At 42.3% G+C, this 24584-nt stretch overlaps 1 protein-coding gene across 3 annotated transcripts in view; it reads right to left on the reverse strand.

The window, feature by feature from the left end:
- The window catches only part of FLNB (filamin B), a 139870-nt gene that overhangs the window by 60457 nt on the left and 54829 nt on the right, over nucleotides 1-24584 (reverse strand). For all 3 annotated transcript variants that reach the window (XM_084901585.1, XM_084901586.1, XM_084901584.1), the window contains exons 4-9: nucleotides 18248-18395; nucleotides 7998-8116; nucleotides 6842-6919; nucleotides 5457-5619; nucleotides 3673-3870; nucleotides 955-1092 (exon numbers count right to left, since the gene is read on the reverse strand). In XM_084901585.1, coding sequence (XP_084757711.1) covers nucleotides 955-1092; nucleotides 3673-3870; nucleotides 5457-5619; nucleotides 6842-6919; nucleotides 7998-8116; nucleotides 18248-18395 — 844 coding nt within the window. The remainder of the gene's footprint in view (nucleotides 1-954; nucleotides 1093-3672; nucleotides 3871-5456; nucleotides 5620-6841; nucleotides 6920-7997; nucleotides 8117-18247; nucleotides 18396-24584) is intronic.

A 24584-nucleotide genomic window follows, 5' to 3' on the forward strand; every position in this document is an offset into this window, starting at 1 on the left:
CACAGAGGGGAAGCACAGTCCTATACCAAGATCCCACAAGTCAAGGGCTTCCGCACCTGCAACTAGAAATGCCGAGCTGCTTATCCGTTCCAGGGGAAAACTTGAGGATGGTGCTCACCCCCATCCTCACATCTACTGTCTCCCTTCCCCAAACAGGGAACAAGAATGAGGTGCAGGGTACAACCCACCTCTCCACGGATGGCATTTGTTTACCAGGAAACTTCACCTTAGGGAATCTGAGTCCCCTTCTATACGCACTGATCATAGTAATTAGGTGCCTGACATAATTTCATAGTCTATAAAGTGCAACCTATAGTGGAAAAATCACTGGCTTTGGAAACTGTGCTTGAATTCCAGCTCAGAAGCCTACAAGCTGTGGGACCTTGGGCAAGATCCTTCTCCTGTAAGCCTAAGATTCCGCAAATAAAAAATGGGCCCCCAGTCCTAGCTCGTTTGGCTCAGTGGATAGAGCGTCAGCCTGAGGACTAAAGGGTCCAGTCAAGGGCACATGCCTGGGTTGTGGGCTTGATCCCCAGTAAGGGACATGCAGGAGGCAGCCAAACAATGATTCTCTCTCATCATTGATGTTTCTTTCTCTTTCTCTCTCCTTATCCCTTCCTCTCTGAAATCAGTAATATATATATATTTATTATTATTATTTTTTTTAAATAGGCCCCTTCAGGTTGCCGTCCCAAAGACAGCATTCCCAAAACTCATTGCATCACTGCTCCTTCTACTCCCAGAAGCCTTAATACAATGTGAGACTGCAGGACCACCACTGTCCCTGCCTGCAACCAGGACAGACATTACAAATCAATGGCTGCTTCCTTGCCTATGGAACCCAGGTAGCCTCAAGCCTTCGACACAGATCTCTGCGATAAGTTGATCAGAACTGGCCAGGCTACGAACCTGGCCAAAATCACACCTGAGCGGAGGGAAGAAAGGAGCACTTACTAGGACCCTTCACAGTTACGGCAAGCTCCCCGCTTCCAGCAGCTTTGGTGTCCACTTTGAAGTCTGCCGTCTCCCGGATGCGGACGCCTTTGGGCTGCAGGCCTCGGCCGCTGGCCCGGCAGGCGTTTGGATTGCAGGCTGCAAGCACAATTTCGACATCAATTCAACCTTTCATTCTTTAGTCGGAGTTGAGCAAGCCAAGGTAACTTGGAGCCACCCGCCAAGAAAATATTTGCTCTGCACAAAGAGTATGCGGCCGTTGCTGAGACCAGGAGTCCCACGGAGGGAGCGCGCCGGGCAGCAAATGAGGACACAACATCACTTTGTCCCCCCACGCTGCAGAGGGACTGGAGAGCGTTCCTTTGGCAAAGAAAGCCAGAGGGCACAGGGTGGATTCCCTGGGCTCCTGGTACCGGCTGAATCCTGGCATGTATCCACCCCTCTCAGTGGTGAAGCAGAGTTAAGAACTAGTAATGGACACTGTTCAAACCTCATTGCTACACTCAAGGGCCCACTAATTGGGAAGACTGGGCTTCTTCAAGTCAACTTGAAAAATGTAGTGCTTGAAAACATCTGACTGGGCTGCAAAGTTTGGGTCAGTCATTTCTATGAGTCTAAACAGTGTCGTTTTCTCCATTAAGAGCCAGGAGATAGCTCGAAAGGAAGCCAGTGCACCCTTCCGCTGGCCAAGGCAGACAGCCATTGCAGTGCTTCTGTCTCAGGTCCTAGGAAGGTGGGCGGCTGTGAGGGCAATGACTAGCAACGAACACCCCTCTCAACGCAGTTTCTAGATCTGGTTAAAAAGGCTAAATTTGTAAGTATAAAAATTCAGGGCAAAGGTAGCTTCTAATATTCCTTACGTGAGGTACACAAAACTACTGCTCCATGGAACCATCAGAAAGTTGATAAAAAGACTTCCCTGTAACCCAGGAATTCTTTGTCAACATGGGCAACCTTCTGGTTATGCATAGAAATGAGAGATTAATGGGTAAAATGTCATGTTGTTTATTAAGTGACTTTTCCTTCCTAAACCTGATACTGCGTATTTGACAGCTTTCTATACACTATGGGTCTTGAACCCCAGAGGAGGAGACTTTAATTTACTTCATAGAAGGAAGGTCATTTTTCCTCTGGCCTCTCCTCTCCTCAATGTCCTTATTGGCTATTTGGCCAACAACCTCTTTCCTCAGATACATACGCACATTCTTGGGGTGAGAGATGATTTTAGGTGGTTCATGGGGGAATGTGAGTTTATGGCAGCACTTTGTGGCAAGTAACACTGGTTTTTCACTATGAAAATGATGTCGGCTTCTTTTTCATATAAAATCATCTACGTGGAGGAAAGACTAGTACATCAAGAGAAGAGCTCTAATAAGTAAATACTACTCAGCACAAGGGATGGAGACCCGTGCCAGGAATGAAAAGGGCAATCCACAAGAGAGAAGAGGTCAGGAAACACTACTGGAACTAGGATAGCCATTCAAATGCTTACATGATGTCAAAGAGTTTTGTTAATGAATACTAGTATGTTGGGGGTTTTCCATGTGTCAAGGGGAGGAGAAAAGTTGGTCATACCAGGAATAAGTCACAGGACTTTCCTTGGAGGGTTTAAATGTGTCTTTATAAAAAATAAAAATAAAGAATACTCATGGAAATTCTGTACATGGGCAATGGTCTCCATAACAAAAGGGTGACTACTTAGTTCATATAAACACTAAATAGAGCTGAAGACGTGGAAGGAAACTGCCAGATTCTCCTCCGTGGTGAAATGTTTAAATGTAATCAGAGGGCAGGCTTGGGGCCTGGCTGGACACGCGGTGAGAACGACTGAACTGTCATTTCCTGAGGCCACCAGCAGCACAGGCCCGCTGACATTTGCAGGCAGCACCAAGACCTGGCACCGGAGCCCCACCCAACCAGCCCTTACCAAGCAAGGTGCCTCGGGCCCAGGGCTCTCAGCTAGGAAGCCAACAGCTTCGGGGTCCAGGCAGCCCAGAGGCAGGAGTCAGAGGAGGAAGCCAGGCCTGCAGGTACAGATGCAGGACAGAACAGGAAAAGGCAAGTATTGATTAGAAAAGGCAGCAGAGATAGGGGTGGGGTGAGGGGGAGGAAGAGCAACAAGGAAAAGGACAGAGTCAATTAGGAAAACACCTGCTTCCCCTGCAGAGGGAGCTCAGCAGCGTGGCGAAGGGGTTGACAGAGACCTGGGTTCTACTCCTCCTGACGCCTAGCCCTTACTCACCGACCCCTTATGTTATCTAAGTCTCAGGCTCTCCATCTGCACACGGGGGATACTAAAGGCACCTGGAACACACAGGCTGGTGTGACAATTAGATGTAGCTGTGCCAAGAGCCTGGCAGCCAGTGAAGGCCAAACAGTGGGGACTTGGGGGGGAAAGAGGGGGCGCGTGCGCCCATCACCAGCAATGCTATCGCTGCTAACCTCAGCCCCAGGCACCAACCCCTGTGCGGTCTCCGTCCTGCACTTCTCAGCGAAGAATGACTTTCCTGGGCAAGTGTTTTGGGGAGGATTAAATGAGTTAATGCAAGTAAAGCACTGAAGTCACTTTGTGGCTCATGGAGAGACAGTAGTATCTTGTGGACAAAGTAAGCCACTTGCCACGGAAAGGGGACAGAGGAGTTCAATGACCATTCTCCCGGCCTTGGGGCCCAGCCATGTGCACAGACAGCACACCTGGCCGGCCACCCCAGCACTCACCTTCCCCAACCTGCACAACGAAGGGACTCTTGGGAATGGTGTCCCCAGCAAAGGTGACCTTGACCACGTGAGGGCCAGGATGCATCGGTTTGTACACACATCGGTACACCTGGTTTCCTTTGTCTTCCACGAGCAGCTCCACGGTGTTCTTCCCCTGGGGATCTTCCACCTCGACCCCGATGTCACCCACGCCGGCACCTGGGATAGAGCAGACATTCCGTGAGCCCAGGTCACCGTCTCGGGAAGCTCAGTGCTGGTGAGCGTAAAAGCAGATACAAAAGGCAAATGGTCCAGCCAGCGTGTCTCAGTGGTTGAGCGTCAACCTATGAACCAGGAGGTCACAGTTCGATTCCCAGTCAGGGCACATGCCTGGGTTGCGGGCTTGATTTCCCAGTAGGGGGCATGCAGGATGCAGCCAATTAATGAATCTCTCATCATTGATGTTTCCCTCTCTCCCTCTCTGAAATCAACAAAAATATATATTTTTAAGTCTGTCTATCTATCTATCTATCTATCTATCTATCTATCTATCTAAAAGCCTAAGTGACCACCTGATCCACTGATCGATCTATCTATCTATCTATCTATCTATCTATCTATCTATCTATCTATATAAAAGCCTAAGTGACCACCTGATCCACTGACTGGCCGGTAGGTATGATGCACACTGACCACCAGGGGGCAGATGCTCAATGCAGGAGCTGCAGAATGACAGGGTCACCTCTCGATCTCGGGGACCCCTAGGGGGATGCCGGACTGCTGGTTTTGGCCTGATCCCGACAGGCCAGGCCAATGGATCCCACCTGCCAGAGGGACCCCACTCACTCCACAAGACACCCTTTGAGTCTCGGCGCTGCCCCAGGTGGGGCCAGCTGGGGAGGGACCATGGGAGGTTGGCTTCAGGGCATGTCTGGTCTCTCTTGCCCCGCCATCTACCTTATAATTAATTTCCTTTCAATGTGCATGCATCTGTACACTAGGCCTCTAGTAAATAAATAAATGGATAGAAAAAATGCAAGTGAAGAAAACAGAGACACTCAGAAGGGCCACACCAAGACACTGACATTCTGCCACAGGGAAGAAGGGTGATGGCTGAAGGTTCCTTTTCTCCCATTCTCTATTTTGTAAATTTCCTACCCTGAAAAAAAGAAGTCAATTTCAAGAATTGTCTTATTCATCCCTCCCCACTCAATCCACACAGGATCTTGCATAGAATCATCTAGTAGATGATTCTTCAAACTTAGTTTCTTTAGAAGAAAGGCTGGTTTTGAAAAATATAAAAATATAACCAATACATTTGAAACAGAGAGCAGACTGAAGGTCGCCAGAGGGATTGGAGCCTGGCTGAAAAGGGTGAAGGGGTTAAGAAGTACAAATTGGTAGTTACAGCATAGTCACAGGAATGTAAATTACAGCACAGGGAATATAGTAATAATATTGTAATAACTATGTATATGGGGCCAAGTAGGTACTTGAAATATTGGGGTGACCACTTTGTAAAAAAGTATATAATTACCTAATCACTATTCTGTACACTTGAAACTAACACATAATAATAACGAATATAAACTGTAATTGAAAACTTGTTTAAAAAAAAGAAAAAAATTAAAAATAAATAAATGTATAAAGGTATGGGGGCAGGAAGGGTGATGGATTGAAAAAAGTTGTTTTTGTTGTTGATCATTCAACTTAAAAGACAAAGGTCAGGCACCCCCGAGCTTTAGGTTCCTGAGGACTATCTCTGGCTTTTCAAGAAAGCCTGATCCACAGAAGAGGGCACTCACCTGCTGTGTAGATGTCAAAGTAGGTGGGCTTATTGGCGATGTTCCCAGCAGCTTCCAAACCGGGGCCTTTGGCGGTGACTTTGCTGGCATCTCCCTGGGCCTTGTCGACATTCACTTCAAACGGGCTCTTAGAGATATGCTGTCCCGCAAAGAGGACCGTGACCTACAAGTGACAGAGATGATATACACCCACTTCTCCCTGCCCAGGGAGACCACCAGAAAAGGCCCTGTGCTTTGTGACCTTCTCCTCCACCCTCCTGATTACCCACACAGAAGTGGCTGGACCAGGAGCCCTGCGAGTGGCCTGAATGGGACTCCCACTTGACTCCATCAGCCATACGGCGGGCCTGGGATAGCTGACCTTCAGCAAACTCAAAACGCCTACGTGTGATGTTCAGCCTCTCCAGTGGGATACGAACAAATACTAGTCTCTAGACATTGAGCCCTTTGGCAACACTGAAGAGGGCCACTGTTCCCCAGAATACAACATACAGTTCCAGGATTTCAAACCCAGAGTCGATGTATTTTTCAACGGACCAAGATCATTCCCAGACACATGGATTTGGGGAAAAGTACAGATTTCCATCTAAAACTTGAGCCATCTCTTAAATTGGTTGGGGGGGAAGGGGATGGGAAGGGAAGGGGAGAGTGATTGGGTTAGGTTTCATAGAAAGTGAATAAATTAATGATATCATAAATGCTCTCTTCGAGATTCATGATGTTCTAAAGGTATAATTCTATATGGCCACAGTTCCAGGTGAATTCACTAAAGCCCAAGGTGGTGAGTATGGTCTATATGTGGCATGGTACACAGGGAAAGGCCTATATGTGCTGTTGAAGGCTTTCTTCCAACAAAAGGTAGACTCCCAGCTCAGTCCAGTCTCTGCAAGACTTCCTTGTTCCCCATCCCATAAGCCAACTAGACACCAACTCAAACAGAATTCAAAATGTTGCTGAGACAAAGGGCCTGGGGGCATCAATTCTCCAGGTGCATGAGTGGGCCACTGGCTTCCGCGACAGTCCACTGGCCTTCTCCATGCCGACAGAGGCTCCACAACACCTCGAGGGGGACTTAAGGCAGCATTCCAGACAAAGCCCAGGGCTGAGCATCTATACTCCAAACATGTAGCAACAACCATTGTTACCTGGACAGCTAGAAAAATCTATGACATTACAACCAGCTAGTGGAATTCAATCAATCAAAATTATTAGCTAATATCTCAACTCTGATGCGTGGGGATCCCAAATTTTCTACAATGAGCCCGGGTACTTTTATAATCAGGAAGGAAAATCAGAAGTTAACTTCAGAAAACCCTTTCCTTCCACATATATGGAAGCAAGCCCAGGAGAGGAGTCCAAGCAACAGCCACGACACCTCATCTTACTTTGTGCAGCCCGGTGACCTTGGGCAGATACTCCACGGAGTAGGTCTTGTTCTTGTCGCTAGCGGGGGTCACTTGTGCCTAGGATGGAAGATGAGTGACAGTGAGAGAAAGCACCAGGTGTGAGTAAAAGGATGCTGCACCAGCCCATCTCCTGCTGCGAGCTGGCGGGTCGGGCACCTGTCCCAGCTATTTCCTGCCCCACTCTTCCTGCAGGACACCCCAGGGGAGGAAGAGCCTGAAGTTACAGAAACAAATCAGGTAGCACAGAGGTATAACCACGTCAGGACTCTCTGCTGACTCAGAGCTGAGACGCTTTAACTGAGAGAGACTATAAAGCAAGTAACTTAAACCTTCATTGGCCATGTAGTAATTAAGCGTTTGTGAAATGCTGGGCCCAGTGTTAGGTACCCAAAATAAAACAAATCAGGCAGAATTCCTAACCCAGTGGGAGAAATGGACAGTATGCCAGTAAACTCATAATTTTAGATGGTACATAGCAATAGGAATATATAGTCTTAAGAAGATAAGTAGACAAAAGGAACAGTATGTGCAAAGGCTCTGAAGGAAGAATCAAAGGCTGGTCACAGTGAGAAGAGAGTAGGACATCAGTATTGCTACTGTATTGTATCTTATCAGTACTGTATTGTTATTCTGCTCATTAGTATTTTGGCCATTAGTATCTAAAACTTCAACTTGCCCTGCTGGTATAGCTCAATGGTTGAGCATCAACCCATGAACCAGGAGGTCATGGTTCAACTCCCCAGTTAGGACACATGCTCGAACCCTAGTAGGGAGTATGCAGAAGGCAGCCAATCAATAATTTTCTAAAATCATTGATGTTTCTACCTATCTGCCTCCTCCCTTCCTCTCTCTGAAATCAATAAAAACTTATTTTTAAAAAAAATCAACTAACAAGGACTTTGCTAAATTCAAAGTATCCTTTATTTTATTAAACACTGTGTCCTTGGGTATCAGTTTATATTAATTTTCAAGGTACAGCCCTTGGGAAAGTTACTTTAACCACAGTAAGCCTCAGGACCCTTTTGGTCAAGAACAGTGTTTGTTGTGAACTTCAGTGGGGAAAATGGAGGCACAGCCCCTGGCCCTTGACAAGGTCCCTGGATGCTGACCGGGGAGGCAGCATCCTCCAACATACCTCCTCTTTGTTCCCTTCTGGGTCCTCGACAAACACCATCAGGTCTCCTTGCCCGGCGCTGATGGTGTCCACCGTGAACTTGGCCGGCTGCTTCACCATGTTTCCAGTGGGCTCGATTCCTGCCAAAGGTTTGCACACGCACATTACAACCCGACCAAGCCCTGACACAGGCCATCACCCACTGGGTTTCCTTCAGGAAACAGAGATGGCACTCAGTCCTGGAGCCGCCACATGGGAGATACTAGTCAGGATGAACTGCCGTGTCAAGAATAATCCAATCGGTTCCAATCCCTAATTGTGTCCTTGTTAGTTAAGCAACAACCGATTCTGAAATATTCAGAGCAATTCAGCCAGAAATCAATACAATTATATGAAAATGACGTGTAATTAGCAGTAGAGCTGGCATTGAGAGAGGTGGCGTGGGGATGTGGGGGAGAGGCGGTTTGGGAGAACAGCTCATTTTTCATTAAAGACCATTTTGCATTATTTAAAACATTTAAAAATTGCATTCAATTATTTTTTAATTAAACGTTTTATTTTGAGACAATTGAGCAAGTTAATTTGAGACAGATTCACATGCCGGCATAAGAAATAATCTCCTTTATCCACTTCCCCCAATGGTTACACAGTCAAAATACAGACCATTTCCATTCCCACAGGATCCCTCTGGTTGCCCTTTTATAGCCACACCCACCCCCCTCCCATCTCATCCCTTCCTACCCCAACAACCACGAATCTATACTCCATCTCTAATTTTGTCATCTTCAGACTATCGGAATCATACGCTATGCAACATTTTAAAATTGTCTTTTTCCACTTAGCATGATTCTCTGTAGATTCATCCAGGTTGCTGCCTGTATTATTTGTTTGTTCTTTTCATTGATGAGTAATATTCCCTGATATGAATGGACCAGAGTTTGCATAACCATTTACCCACCAAAGGCCATCTGGGTTGTTTCCAGTTGTCTATGACTGATAACGCTGCCTTAAAACATTTGAGTATAGGTTTGTGTGAACATGTTTTCATTTCCCAAGAATAAATGTCAAGGAATGCAACTCCTGAGTCATACGGTAATTGCCTGTTTAGTTCCTTAGGAAAAAAGCTGCCAAACTGTGTTCCAGAGTGGCTGGACCATTTTACATCCCCACCAGCAATGTATTCATGATCCGGATCCAGTTTCTCTGCATCCTTGCCAGCATTTGCTGTTATCACTACTTTCCACTTGAGCCATTTAATAGATCATAGTGGTTTCAATATGCATTTCTCTCCCTAGCAAGTTTGGTTCAGTGAATAGGCATCAGCCCATGGACCGAGTTCGATCCCGATCAAGGGCACGTGCCCGGGTTGTGGGCTCAATCCCCAGTAGGGGGCGTGCAGGAGGCAGCCAATCAATGATTCTGTTGATGATGTTTCTATCTCTCCCTCTTCCTCTCTGAAATCAGTAAAAATATATATTTTTAAAAGTAAATGGAAAATATCCTCTTGCACTTCTATATTTCTATGCACTTCTCTACAGCAGCAATTTTCAACCTGCATGCCACAAGAATTTTTAAAACATGCCATACCTATTTATTTGGTCAAGGTCACCGACCTCTTTTCCCTTAGACTGTCAAATTTAAAAATGACAGCAGCAGCCCTGGCCAGCTGCTCAGTTGGTTGGAGTGGTGTCCCATATACCAAAAGGTTGTGAGTTCAATTCCTGGTCAGGGCAGGAAGGACTTTTTCCTCCATTATTCTTCTTTCTCAAAATAGCTTTCTCTGCTTTTTCATATACATTTTGAAATAATAACCTTTTCTATGTCTATATATATAAAAAAAGTCTTGCTGGGATTTTAATAGCAATTCTGTTAAATCTATATGACAATTTGGGAAGAACTGACATCTTTATTCTAACTTCCTCAACCCATGGAAGCAGTCTGTATGTCTCTCCATTTATTTAGGTCTTATTTGATTTATTCGTTACTCTTTTATGTTGTTTTCAGCATGTAAATCCTATACATGTTTTATTGCATTTGCACTTATTTCTCAATTTTTTTGAGCAAATGCAAATGATATGCTATTTTCAACTTTGGGGTTCTTTTGTTACTTCTAGTGGACAAGTACAATGGATATTTGGATGCTGATCTCATAGCATAAGATATTGCTAAACTTATTTAAGGAGAGTTTTTTTGGGGGGTTTTAACAATTTTTTTGAAAGTATTTTCTTGTGGCCTATCATGTCATCTGCAAGTAAGTTTTATGTCTTACTTTCTGATATGTGTCTTTTTTTTTTTCTTTCTCTTCCTTGCTGTATTAGCTAAAACTTGCACCCTGCTATTGAATAGCAGAGGTGCGAGTGGGCAGCCTTGCCTTATTCTCAATCTTAGGGAACACACCCAGGCTTTCACCATATTATACTAATGACTGTAGGTGTTTTGTGGTAGCTACTCTGTATCAAATTAAGGAAGTTCTCTATCCCTCTTTTTCTGAGTTCTTATCATGGATGGCTGCTGAATTCTGTCAAATGCATTTCTGTATCAATTGACATGGTCACGTGACTTTTCTTCTCTAGCCTGTTAATATAGATTACGTTGACTGATTGGCTAACAGCATGCCAGCCTTGCACCCCTTGAATAAACTCCACTTGGTCATGATGAATAATTATTTTTATATATTGCAAAATTCTATTTGCTAATATTTTGTTACAAAGGACTTTTACAACTTTATTTGTGAGAGATATTGGCTTGTAGTTTTCTTTTTTTGGCATTGCCTTTGTCTGGTTAGACTCAGCAATACTAGCTTCATAAAATGAATTGGGAAGTGTCCCCTCCTCATATTTCCGTAAGAGATTGTGCAGAATTGATGTTAATTCTTCCTCCAGTGAAATCTTCTGAGCCTGGAGATTTCTTTTCCAAGAGCTTTTAAATTACAGATTTGATTTCTTTAATAGTTATAGAACCACTCAGGCTACCTACTTCATTTGGTTGGGTGTTGGTAGCCTGTGGTTCTTGAGCGAAGTTTATTATAGTTACCCATATTTTTGCTTACCATGTTCATTCTTCCTGTTATTCCAACATTCCTTCTCTTATTGCTTCCTTCCTTCCCAGAGAATTTCCGTTAGCCATCCTTTTAGGGTAGAAGTGCTTGTGAGAAATTCTTTGTTTTCCTTTATCTGGGAATGTCTTGGTTTCCTCTTCATTCCTAAAGTGCATTATCCCTGGATGTAGGATTCTGGGTTGATTGTTCTTTTCTTTCAGCACATAAAAAAATGTTATGCCGCTTCCTGTAGATGAGAAATTTCTCATCTAAAGGAATATAATAGGTAAGGTGTCATTTCTCTTATTGCTTTCAAGCTTTTACTGTCTAGTTCCTTGAAGTCTGTCTAAGATGTGACTTGATGTGGACTTTTTCTTTTCTTGGTATTTATCTTGTTTGGGTTTAGCTCAGCTTACTCAATTGGGGAGTTTTCAGCCATTATTTCTTTGAGCATTTTTTTTAGCCCCACCCTATTTTTACTCTAATATAACAAGTTAGGTGTTTTGTTATCATCCCAAAGGCCCCTGAGGCTGTGTTCATGTTTTTCAGTCTACTTTCTTTTTTTCTTTTTTCTTTTTTTAATATATTTTATTGATTTTTTTTACAGAGAGGAAGGGAAAAGGATAGAGAGTTAGAAATATCGATGAGAGAGAATCATCGATCAGCTGCCTCTTACACACCACCTACTGGAGTTGTGCCCACAACCAAGGTACATGCCCTTGACCGAAATCGAACCCAGGACCCTTCAGTCCGCAGGCTAATTCTCTATCCACTGAGCCAAACCGGTTTTGGCCAGTCTACTTTCTTTGTCATTCAGAATAGGTAATTTTTATTTTTATTTTTTCCAGCTTGCTGATTTTCTCTGTCTTCCCACTCTGCTATTGAGCTCATCCATAGAGTTATTTCAGTTATTGCAATTTTCAGTTCTAAAAATTCCATTTGGTTCTTCCTTATCTATATCTTCTACTTCTTTGCTGAGATTATTTTTTTAGTTTCTCTTCTTTTGTTTGAAGTGTGTTTGTAATTGTTAGTTAAAGCCATTTTTATAATAGCTGCTTTAAAATCTTTATCAAATAATTCTAATATCTCTATTACTTCAGTGTTGGCATTGATTGATTGTCTTTTTTTCATTCAGTTTTAGATCTTCCTGGTTCTTGGTATGGCAAGTGATTTTTGCTACTTCGACCTGGATATTCTGAGTATTATGCTATGAGACTCTGGGTCTCAGGTAAATTATCTGTTTTAGCTGCCTTTTTATAAGACCACTTCAGCAGGAGAAGGAAGAGAGCAGGCCTTATTACTGCCAGTGGGGGAGGAAGTCCAGGCTCCCCAAACTCCACTGATACCAGGGGGCTTCTCATTACTGGTAGGCAGAGGTGGGAGTTCCAGCTTTTATTAGGCCTCCCCTTCCTGAGGCTGGAAGGGGTAGGAATGCCTCACTGTTACTCAAATGGCCTCTACTGACATCACTGGGGTGGCTTCCTAATCTGTGGTGCAAGTCCAGGCTCCCCATTTGGCCTTTGTTGGTGTAATGGGGGCTGCAGTGTTTTCTGCTGTGTTGGGCTGGAGCAGAGCAATGATTGTCTAAAAGTATTCTGCCCTTTCCCGGTCTTCTGGCCAGAAAGAGTAGGCTTTTGTTGGGGCTTTGTGTTTGTGCCACTGGTATTTCCAGCTTGTCAGCTTCTTCAGTTCCAAGTCTGGGATACGCGAGGCAAAAAGAAAACCAAGGAACTCATTTTTTAAGTCCTCGGACTCCCAGGTCCCCAGCTGGCTTGCCTTCTCCTCTTTCAGAGTCTTCTTATGTTTGTTCTGTGTAAAATGCCCAGCGATGTTCAATGTACTGGGTAGGAAGAACTGAAAAAAGTACTTCAAAACTCCATCTTCCCAGAAGTACAAGTTCAAGTATTATTTCTTTTAAAGTTTTTTGTTTGTTTGTTTGTTTTTGTGGAGAATACCAAGCCTATTCAGAGACAGAACTGCATTCCTATCACTCAGCTTCAACAATGACAAACTCAAGGCTTGCCTAGCTTCACACCTGCCCTCCCACCACTTCCCTCTTCCTGTGTGATTTTGATACAATTCCTAGCCCTCAGACAAGTCACTCATAAGCACTCACTATGTATCTCTAAATGATATTTCAGAATATCTACATCCAAAAATCGCATAAAAAATTAATAGTAATTCCTTAATATGATCAAATATTGTCAGTGTTCAAATTTTTGCTTATCTTGTAAGTGTCATGAATTTGTTTCAACTGCCAGCTGAAGTAGGATCCACATAAGGTTCATATATTACAATTGATTGCTAAGTCTTTCAAATCACAATAAATCTCTAGGTTTTTTTCCATCTCTTCTTTTCCTTGTCATTAGTCTGTTAAAAATACCAAGTGGTTTGCTACTACACTCTGGATTTGTATTAGTTTTCCAATAAATAATTGACTGTAAAATATTGGTGGTAGATTATTATATAGTAAAATAATATTCACATAATGGTAGGTAAAAGTGCAAATTGAAGAAAACACATAGTTGTAATTCACTTCCAAATATAAAGAATGGAATGGAATGGAATGGAATGGAATGGAATGGAATGGAATGGCTGGGAAGGAACACCTCAGAGTGAAGGAAGGGATAAGAAGCAAGCTTTCCATTTTCATTATCTACATTTTTCTTTTCATTCAAATTTACAGAGTGATCACATCATTTAACAACTAAATTTAAACGTGCACTTAGCAAATTCATAAATACCCACTCCACTGGACTCCACCAGCCTGAGACCAACTAGCTCTGCAGCTGAACCAAGATCCTGGCTACCCATGGCTGGCTGGGCTGAGCCTCCACCTGCAATCGCTGGGAACTATGCTCACCCATGCAGACAACCAAGACTGCTCAGCACAAAGAGCGTTTACATCTTGCTTCGCAGAGAACATGGGTTTTGAGAAAGGTTTCTGCTTTGCTCAGAGTCGCATGCCTGCAACCTTGGGACCCGCAAGGAAGCCCAGGACAAAAGTCTGGGCTGCAAGTTTACCTCCTCCCAGTCCTCTCTCTCTCTCAACCCGCTGGGACTAAGTCAAGGCCCAGCAAGAGGAAACCAGCTGGTAACCACAATCTAGTCCATATCCAGTAGAGAAAATAAAGCCAGCCTCAAAACCCTTAAGAAACTAGAAGATGAAGCGTTCTCTCTTCCTTGGTTCCGTTGGCTGACATGAAGCAATGTGGCCACACAGGAAAGAGAGAAAACTGTCCCTACCCTTTGTCTCACGATGGGACAAGTAATGTCTTAAGGCCCCACCCAAGTGGCCTCATATGTGACCCTGTTGCCTTGCTCCTTAAAAAGAAAATAAAAGTTACACATAGAATAACCACATGATCTAGCAATTCTCTTGTAGGTATATACCAAAAGAGTAAAAGCAGCAATTGAACGTATTTGTCTGCCCATGTCACAGAGCACTGTTCACAATAACCAAAGGTGAAACAACCCACATGTCCAGTGGCAGAAAAGTAGAAAAACAAAATGTATTATATACAACTGAGTATTTCTCAGCTTTATAAAGGAATGGAATTCTGATGTGTGACAGCACAGATGAACCTTGAAAACATGGGAACAAAGGGACAAATATCATATAATTCCACTTACATGAGGAACTTAGAATAGGCAAATTCGCAGACACAGAATGGTAGTTGCCAGGGTCTGAGGGGAGGGGAATGGATAATTATTATTTAATGCAGCGTTTTTCAACCGCTGTTCCACGGCACACTAGTGTGCCGCGAGATGTTGCCTGGTATGCCGTAGGTGCAGACAAGACAAGAATTTTATAATTTTTCACTATTTTGTTTACTTAATATTTCATAATAAAGTAATTATAAAATACTTTCTTTGTGTTTATTTGATTCCTATTCAAGAGAATTACTTTATATATAGTCAATATAGGCACAGAGTTAAATTTTTTAACATTTTCTAATGGTGGTGTGCCTCGTGATTTTTTTCATGAAACAAGTGTGCCTTTGCCCAAAAAAGGTTGAAAAACACTGATTTAATGGGTTCAGAGTTTCAATTTGGGAAGATGGAAAAGTTCTGGAGATAAATAGTGGTGAAGGTTACACAACCATGAATGTACTTAATGCCTCTGAATGGTACACTTAACAATGGTTAGATTAGTGAATGTTATGTGTATTTTACCACATTTGTATTGTGGTAAAACACACACACACACACACACACCCCTTAAAAGTGTGTTCAGTTGCAGACAAATATGTTCAGTTGCTGCTTCCACTCTTTTGCACCCTGGCCAGGTAGCTCAGCTGGCTGGGACATCATTCTGTGTACCAAAAGGTTATGGGTTCAATTCTTGGTCAGGGCACACACTAGGTTGAGGGTTCAGTCCCTGGTTGGGGTGCATATGGGAGGCAACGGATGGATATTTCTCTCTTACATTGAAGTTTCTCTTTTGCATCAATGTTTCTCCCTCTAAAATCAATAAACATCCTCAGATAAGGATAAAAAAAAAATGTTTTTAAGGTGGTTGGTCACTAAGTATATAACACAAAGAGGCAGATGAAGGAAAAAGCAGTGACTAGCCACATTCCTAAAGTGCATAGCAAGTTGTCGGGTTTTTATGTTTTGTTTTGTTTTGTTTTTTTAGAAAATAGCATAAGAGGAAACCACTTCCCATTAACAATGGGGAAACTGGCCAGCCAGTGATAAGGTTATTGCAAACAAGCATTCTGTGCCTTGGTCAGATTCAATTTATTTGACCAGTTTTGTTGACAAGGGATTTATTTGGCTGTTTGAGCTTTCTTTTTTTTTTTTTTTTTTTTTTTGCCATTTAGGCAAACAAAAAAACCTTTAAATTCAGAGATTAAATTTTAACCTTTAAAATCAGAGATTCTTTACTGCAGCCACCACCTTCGGCATGGCTTACAGAAAGCACCTTTAGAGCAAGCACAGGCATACTGACCTGGGAGAGGCCACACCTGGGGGAGGCTTTCAAACAACATACAACAAAAGACTGCACAGACCCCACCTCATGGCCAAAGGGACCTCAGACGGCATGTGGGTTTGTTCCAGAACAGTCGAGCTGGGTTCTGGTCTAAATCATGCTAGAAAGACGGGTGAGAAGGACCTCGCCACTGAGATGGAGAACGACCCATGGTCACCACCACGACCCTGGCTGTAGGCCATCCTTAGACTAAGCTCACGCCAAGTACAGCAATGCTGTCTTCACAAAGACAGGGTGTATGGGACATCCCACAAGACAGGTGTTCTGGATTCTTCAGAAAGTCAACGTCATTTTTTTAAAAAAAAGTTGGGGGAAATTATTCTAGATTAAAAGAGTGTAAAGAGTCAATGAAAGAAAAACACCACATGATCTCACTCATTTATGGATAATAAAGAACATTATAAACTGATGAACAAAAAGATAGATACAGAGACAGTAAAGCAACAAACAGACTGTCAAATTACAGCAGGAAGGGTAGGGAGATATGGGGGAAATAAGAGGTCAACTGAAGGACTTGTATGCATGCATATAAGCATAACCAATGGACGAAAAACTCTGGGGAGGGGGGGCATGTATGGGAGTGGGGGAATTGGTAAGGTATGTACACATATAATACCTTAATAAAAAAATAAAATAAAATAAAAGAGTGTAAAGATAAAAAATAATGTAGTAAGTGAGTCATAATCAAATCTTGGTTTGTAAAATAACAAAAACTATAAAAGAATTTTAGGACGATAAATTTGAAAACAAAATTATAAGTTGACATGAAATTATTGTTAATTTTCTTATGTGTGATTATGAATATTATGGTTTTGTAAAAGGGTGTCCTATTTGTAGGACAGACAGACTTGGCTAATATAGTCAGGAGTAAAATGCCACCATGTTTCCAATAATCTCACAACACACACACACACACACACACACACACAAAACACACGTATACATGCAATGCCCAAAGGGCGAGAACACACCTATATCAGAATGGTAAAAACTGTAGATTCTAGGAGAATATGCAAGTTATTTTGTGTATCTAATGTTTTCCCAATTGTCATTAAGAAATACAATGCAGCACTGGCCAGGTGGCTCAGTTTGTCGGAGCGTCATCCTGTACACCAAAACACTTCAGGTATGATTCCCAGTCAGGGCACATACCTAGGTTGTGGGTTTGATCCCCAGTCAGGGCACATGCAGGAGGCAACAGATGGATGTTTCTCTCTCACATCTTTCTATCTCTCTCTAAAAAAATAAAATCAATTAAAAACATATCCTTGTGTCAGGATTAAACACGCACGCGCACGCGCGCGCACACACACATACACCACACACACACACACACACACACACACACGAAATACAATGCACTCCTATAGGAAAAGAAAGAAGTTGTATCTTGCTATGCTGACCTTTACCAGAAATCACACTGAGCTGAATTACAACTATTTCCCTCAAAAAAAAAAAAAAAAAAAAAATGGTGTGCTTAATGACTACGTATGGGTCCAGGTGGGTACTTGACTATGGGGTTGCGCTCTGTAAAGTGTATGATTGTCTAACCACTATGCTGTACACCTGAAACAAATACAGAATAATATTGAAAGTGAGCTGTAATTAAAACCAACCAAACAAACATAAAAATTAGTTGTTTAAAGCCAGGTGCCAACCAGAACACCAAGTGCCTCAAAATGCCTTCAACCCAACGTAACGTTCTGAGCAGAACACTCCTGGCGGCTGCACAAACAGGATGTCTTAGCAAGGAAGTGCCTACCAGGGGTTATCAATAGCTCCCATCCCATCTGGAAATCTGAGCAGCTTTAGCACAACCAAAGGAAAAATGAATCATCGGCCACAAGACCCACGCTCCTGTCTCCCACCTCCCACTCCCGGTGGCTCATGCCTCTGATTCCTCATCTGAGAAATGGGAACAGCAGCCCTTTCTTCATCCCAGGGCTGGTGCATTAAGTCACCAAGCAGCAAACCCATCGGTCTCTGGCACATTACATCAGCAGTGCTTCTTACAACCTAGATTCACATGGCAGAGCAGGACAGTCATAAACAATGTTTATGCCCTTCAGGTAAAAACAAAGAAATAAGCAAACCAACGCTGACGAAGTAGGCCCGCAATGGCTCCCAGGGTGTATGCAGCCTCCGTGCTTGGTTCTGAGAAAACCCTCCTCCTTGAAGCCACGTCTTACTCTTTAAGACCCACAATTAGGCCTCAAATCCAACACGACCGGTGCTTACCTCTGCCATAGGCCCGGGCTTTCTTGGGGTTGAGTTTGGGTTTAAGAGGAGCCCCGGGCTTGAGCTTGGCTTTGGGGAACTGGGACAGGTACGTCATCACCGAGTGCTCGTCCACGTCCGGGTGAATGATTTCTTCAGGAGTGATGACCTAGAGCAGCGACACGGAGAGTGAACGCCACAGCACATCGAGGTACTGCAGTTTTTGCAAACGTCTCTTAAACACTACAAACAATACGAAATTAAGTGAGCTTACAACAGGTGCCATGCCAAGATCAGAGTGTTCTGACCTTTAAAGTGGGATCACCGTTCCCTTTGGAAGGTGAGGACCCTCTCTGGACAATTCTCTATGTCATCCCTAGAATACATACTTCCCCTCCTCCCCCAAAATAACCGCTCACTCCCCGGGTCAAACTTTCCAGGCAGGTAAGTGCATCAGGTGAGGAGGACGAAGGGACAATTACATAGAAAGCGCAAAACTGGCCTTTTTCCTTTGCTCATCTATCCATTGTATACATCTCTGTTAATCCAGCTACTAATAAAAAATTAAAACAAAAAGAGACCACATAATGTCATATCTAATGTGTCGTCTTATAGACAGAGTCTTTGACCTCCCAAAAGTCACACGCTGAAGCCCGAACCTCTAATGAGAGGTGGACCTTTGGGAGCTAAGCAGGTTTGGATCATGGGTTACTTATAAGAAGAATAAAAAAGATCAGAATGTGCATACACTCACTCCCTCGAACCCACCCCCTCCTCTCTCTAGCCAGGAAGAGGGCCCTCACCAAAAACCGAATCCACTGGCATCTTGATCTTTAACTTCCAGTTTCCGGAACTGAGAAATAAATGTCTGTGGGTTAAGCCACCGCATCTATGGTATTTTGTTATGGCAGTTGGAGCTAACACATTATAATATCTCTACATCAGAAGCCATTTTAAAAATGGGGAGGTGATAAATTTCTGCAGATACTCATCTTAGGAACAAGAGTGTTAGTCAAGTTATAACCCATGCTGGCCAGGCAGCCTCACTGCAGGCATGGCAGACTCAGTTCTATCACCTGGACTAAATAGCACCCCAAATCCTCCTGCCCCGACAAGAGGCAAGCCACACCTCTGGAGATGAACGGAAGACCCGGTCTCATGAACCAGGCTAACCAAATGCAGACGAACAACATACGTTCCCAGCTTCCCTGTTCCCATGGTTAAACAACAACAACAAGAAACAAAAACAAACAAAAAAATACACAGAAATCATTCTGATGAATAGCCTGCAGCACCAAAATAGCCATTGGGGTTTGTACAACATGTTGCATACTATGGAGGACGGGTGGTGATTTGGCATTTCGTCCAGGCAGCTCCTTCCACAACATAATGGTGCCAACATCACATGAACGTCAAAAGGAGATGGTTTTAGATTTAAGAGATGAAAACCACACCACGCCACTTCCCGACGATGGAAATGCCAAGAAATGGGACATGAAGCAGAGACACGATGCCAAAACCAAACCAAAGAAATAGAGGCAAGTTTTTCTACCACCCAAGGGATCGTGTTACAAATGCACTAAACTCGGCTCTGAACACCAACTTGGACCTCAGTGGAGCCTGTGGTGAGGTCATCCACCCATGGCCCGGGCTACCCACAACTCTTCCTGGCCAGGGCTTTGAACGTGGGAGCCGTGGTGCTCCACTGTGAGGAGGAAGGGCTGGTTAAGACTCCTTGGAAGAGCTTAGAAGAATCCACCTCAATGTGGCTACTGCAGATGGTATCTAAGACGTACTATAATTTCCAAGTTCTCTTGTGATATTTCTGTGATAGGATTGTGGGCAATACAAACTCTGCCAAAATTTTCATTAATTGTAAGTTATCCTGGTTTATATTTCTTCTAAGTTCTAAGTGCCATGGTTTCTTTCTTTCTTTCTTTTTTTTTTTTTTTTTTTTGTTGTTGTTGTTGTTGTTTTATTTATTTATTTATTTATTTATTTTTAATATATTTTATTGATTTTTTTTTTTTTGCCCCCCACCCTCCCTCCCACACATCCCCTCCCTCCCCAGAGTTTTGTGTCCATTGGTTATACTTATATGCATGTATAAAAGTCCTTCGGTTGATCTATTATCTCCCCCAGATCTTCCTCCCCTCCCCGCTGTAATTTGACAGTCTACTTGTTGATATACTGTCTCTATATCTATCTTTTGGTTCATCAGTTTATAATGCTCTTTGTTATCCACAAATGAGTGAGGTCATGTGGTGTTTCTCTTTCATTGATTGGCTTATTTCACTCAGCATGATGTTCTCCAATTCCATCCAGTTTGCTGCAAATGATGAGAATTCCTTATTTTTTATGGCCGCATAGTATTCCATTGTGTAGATGTACCAAAGTTTTTGGATCCAATCATCTGCTGACGGACACTTAGGCTGTTTCCAAATTCTGGCTATTGTAGATTGTGCTGCTATGAACATAGGGGTGCATATATCCTTTCTGATTGGTGTTTCTAGTTTCTTGGGATATATTCCTAGGAGTGGGATTACTGGGTCAAATGGGAGTTCCATTTTCAGTTTTTTGAGGAAACTCCACACTGTTCTCCACAGTGGTTGCACCAGTCTGCATTCCCACCAGCAGTGTACGAGGGTTCCTTTTTCTCCGCAACCTCGCCAACACTTGTCGTTTGTTGATTTGTTGATGTTGGCCATTCTGACAGGTGTGAGATGGTACCGCATTGTTGTTTTGATTTGCATCTCTCGGACAATTAGTGACTTTGAGCATGTTTTCATGTGCCTTTTGGCCTTCCTTCTGTCTTCTTTTGAAAATGTTCTATTTAGGTCCATTGCCCATTTTTTAATTGGATTATTTATCTTCCTTTTATTTAGTTGTATAAGCTGTTTGTAGATGTTGGAGATTAAACCTTTATCAGTGGTATCATTTGCAAATATGTTCTCCCACACTGTGGGCTTTCTTGTTGTTTTGTTGATGGTTTCTTTTGCTGTAAAAAAGCTTTTTATTTTGATGTAGTCCCATTTGTTTATTTTCTCTTTAGCTTCCATTGCCCTAGGGGTAGTATCAGTGAAGAAGTTCTTTTGGCATACGTCTGAGATTTTGCTGCCTGTGGATGCTTCTAGTATTTTTATGGTTTCCCGTCTGATGTTTAAGTCCTGTATCCATTTTGAGTTTATTTTTGTGAATGGTGTAAGTTGGTGATCTAGTTTCATTCTTTTGCATGTGTCTGTCCAATTTTCCCAACACCATTTATTGAAGAAACTGTCTTGACTCCATTGTATATTCGTGCCTCCTTTGTCAAATATTAGTTGAGCATAGTGATTTGGGTTGATATCTGGGTTCTCGATTCGATTCCATTGATCTATATGTCTGTTCTTGTGCCAGTACCAGGCTGTTTTGAGAACAGTGGCTTTGTAATATAGTTTGAAGTCTGGTATTGAGATCCCTCCTACATTACTCTTCTTTCTCAGGATTGCTGTGGCTATTTGGGGTCTTTTATTGTTCCAAATGAACTTTTGGAGAGTTCTTTCTAGGTCGGTGAAATATGTCGTTGGTATTTTAATGGGGAGTGCATTGAACCTATAGATTGCTTTAGGAAGTATGGACATTTTGATGATGTTGATCCTACCAATCCATGAACATGGTATGTTCTTCCATCTCCTTACATCTTCCTCTATCTCTTTTTTCAGTGTCGTGTAGTTTTCCCCATATAGGTCCTTTACTTCCTTAGTTAAAGTTATTCCTAGGTATCTTAATTTTTTTGGTGCGATGGTAAATGGAATTGCTTTTTTAGTCTCTGTTTCTGCAGTTTCTCTGTTGGTGTATAGAAAAGCCATGGATTTCTTGGCATTAATTTTGTATCCTGCTACATTACCAAATTCATTTATTAAGTCAATTAGTTTTTTAATGTAGTCTTTTGGGTTTTTTATGTACAATATCATGTCATCGGCAAATAAGGATAACTTTACTTCTTCTTTTCCAATTTGGATGCCTTTTATTTCCTCCTCTTGTCTAATTGCAATGGCTAGTACTTCCAGTACTATGTCAAACAGGAGTGGCGAGAGTGGGCATCCCTGTCTTGTTCCTGTTCTTAGAGGGAATGGTTTTAGTTTTTGCCCATTGAGTATAATGTTGGCTGTGGGTTTATCATATATAGCTTTTATTATGTTGAGGTATGATCCTTGTACTCCCACCTTGTTAAGAGTTTTTATCAGAAAAGGGTGTTGGATTTTATCGAATGCTTTTTCTGCATCAATTGATATGACTATATGATTTTTATCTTTCAATTTGTTTATGTGATGTATCACGTTTATTGATTTGCGGATATTGTACCATCCTTGCATTCCTGGAATAAATCCTACTTGGTCGTGGTGTATGATCTTTGTGATGCTCTTCTGGGGTCGATTTGCTAGAATTTTGTTGAGGATTTTAGCATCTATGTTCATGAGGGATATTGGTCTGTAATTCTCTTTCATTGAGTTGTCTTTATCTGGTTTTGGTATTAGGGTGATGCTGGCTTCATAGAAGGAATTTGGAAGTGTTCCTTCCTCTTGGATTTTTTGGAATAGTCTGAGGAGGATAGTTTTTAGTTCTTCCTTGAATGTTTGGTAAAACTCTCCTGTGAAGCCATCTGGCCCTGGGCTTTTGTTTGCTGGAAGCTTTTTGATGACTGTTTCAATTTCTTCCCAAGTCACTGGTTTATTGAGATTTTTAGATTCTTCCTGATTGAGTTTTGGAAGATTATATTTTTCTAGGAATATGTCCATTTCCTCCAGGTTGTTCAGTTTGTTGGAGTAGAGTTGTTCATAGTATTTTGTAACAATCCGTTGTATTTCGGTGGGGTCTGTTGTTATTTCACCTCTTTCATTTCTGATTTTGTTTATTTGGGTCCTCTCTCTTTGTTTCTTGGTTAGTCTGGCTAGAGGTCCATCTATCTTGTTTATCCTTTCAAAGAACCAGCTCTTGGTTTTGTTGATCTTATGTATTGTTTCTTTGGTCTCTATGTCGTTTATCTGTGCTCTGATTTTTGTTATTTCCTTCCTTCTACTTACATTGGGCTTTTCTTGTTGCTCTTTTTCTAACTCTTTGAGTTGTAGAGTTAGATCATTTGTTACACTTTTTTCTAGTTTTTTGCAATAGGCTTGTAAGGATATGAACTTCCCTCTCAAAACTGCTTTTGCTGTGTCCCATAGATTTTGGATTGTTGTGTTTTCATTGTCATTTGTTTCCAGGATGTTTTTAATTTCTTCCTTGATTTCTCTGGTAACCCAGTCCTTGTTTAATAGCATGCTGTTTAGTCTCCATGTGTTTGATTTCTTTGGATTATTTTTATTGTAGTTAATTTCCAGTTTTATGCCATTATGGTCTGAGAAGATGCTTGATATGATTTCTATCTTCTTGAATTTGAAGAGACTTTGCCTATGTCCCAAAATGTGGTCTATCTTTGAGAATGTCCCATGTGCATTTGAGAAGAATGTATATTCTTTGGCTTTGGGGTGGAATGTTCTGAAGATGTCAATTAATTCCATCTGGTCTAGTGAGTCATTTAGGATTGATATTTCTTTGCTGATTTTTTGTTTGGATGATTTGTCGAAGGGTGACAGTGGGGTATTAAAATCTCCTACTATGATTGTATTGCTGTTAATCTCTCCCTTAATGTCCTCCAGCAGTTTTTTTATGTATTTGGGTGCTCCCGTATTGGGTGCATATATATTTACCAGGGTTATTTCTTCTTGTTTGATTGCTCCCTTTAGTATTATAAAGTGGCCTTCATTGTCTCTTGTTATGTCCTTCACTCTGAGATCTAATTTGTCAGATATAAGTATTGCTACCCCAGCTTTCTTTTCATTTCCATTTGCCTGGAAAACCTTTTTCCATCCCTTCACCCTCAGTCTGTGTGCATCTCTTTTTCTGAGGTGGGTTTCTTGTAGACAACAGATGTATGGGTCTTGTTTTCTTATCATGGTTTCTTTCTTAAGATATTAATATTTTTAAAAATTTTAAATAGATAAGAAGTGATTAAATATTGATTTCTTATGGTCCAACCTAATCATTAAGGTCCTCATTTGCAACCTATTGTCCAAAGATAGCCTTTGAAATTTTTGGAGCAGAAATACTAGAAATTTTGTCACATGTGACAAAGAGTAAAGACTTTTGGATGGCCCTAACCGGTTTGGCTCAGTGGATAGAGTGTCAGCCTGCGGACTCAAGGGTCCCAGGTTTAATTCTGGTCAAGGACATGTACCTTGGTGGGAAGCACATTCCCGGTAGGGGGTGTGCAGGAGGCAGCTGATCGATGTTTCTCTCTCATCGATGTTTCTAACTCTCTCTCCCTTCCTCTCTGTAA

Source organism: Pipistrellus hanaki (genome assembly GCF_964339955.1).
Source record: "Pipistrellus hanaki genome assembly, chromosome: 13".
NCBI classification, from domain to species: domain Eukaryota; kingdom Metazoa; phylum Chordata; class Mammalia; order Chiroptera; family Vespertilionidae; genus Pipistrellus; species Pipistrellus hanaki.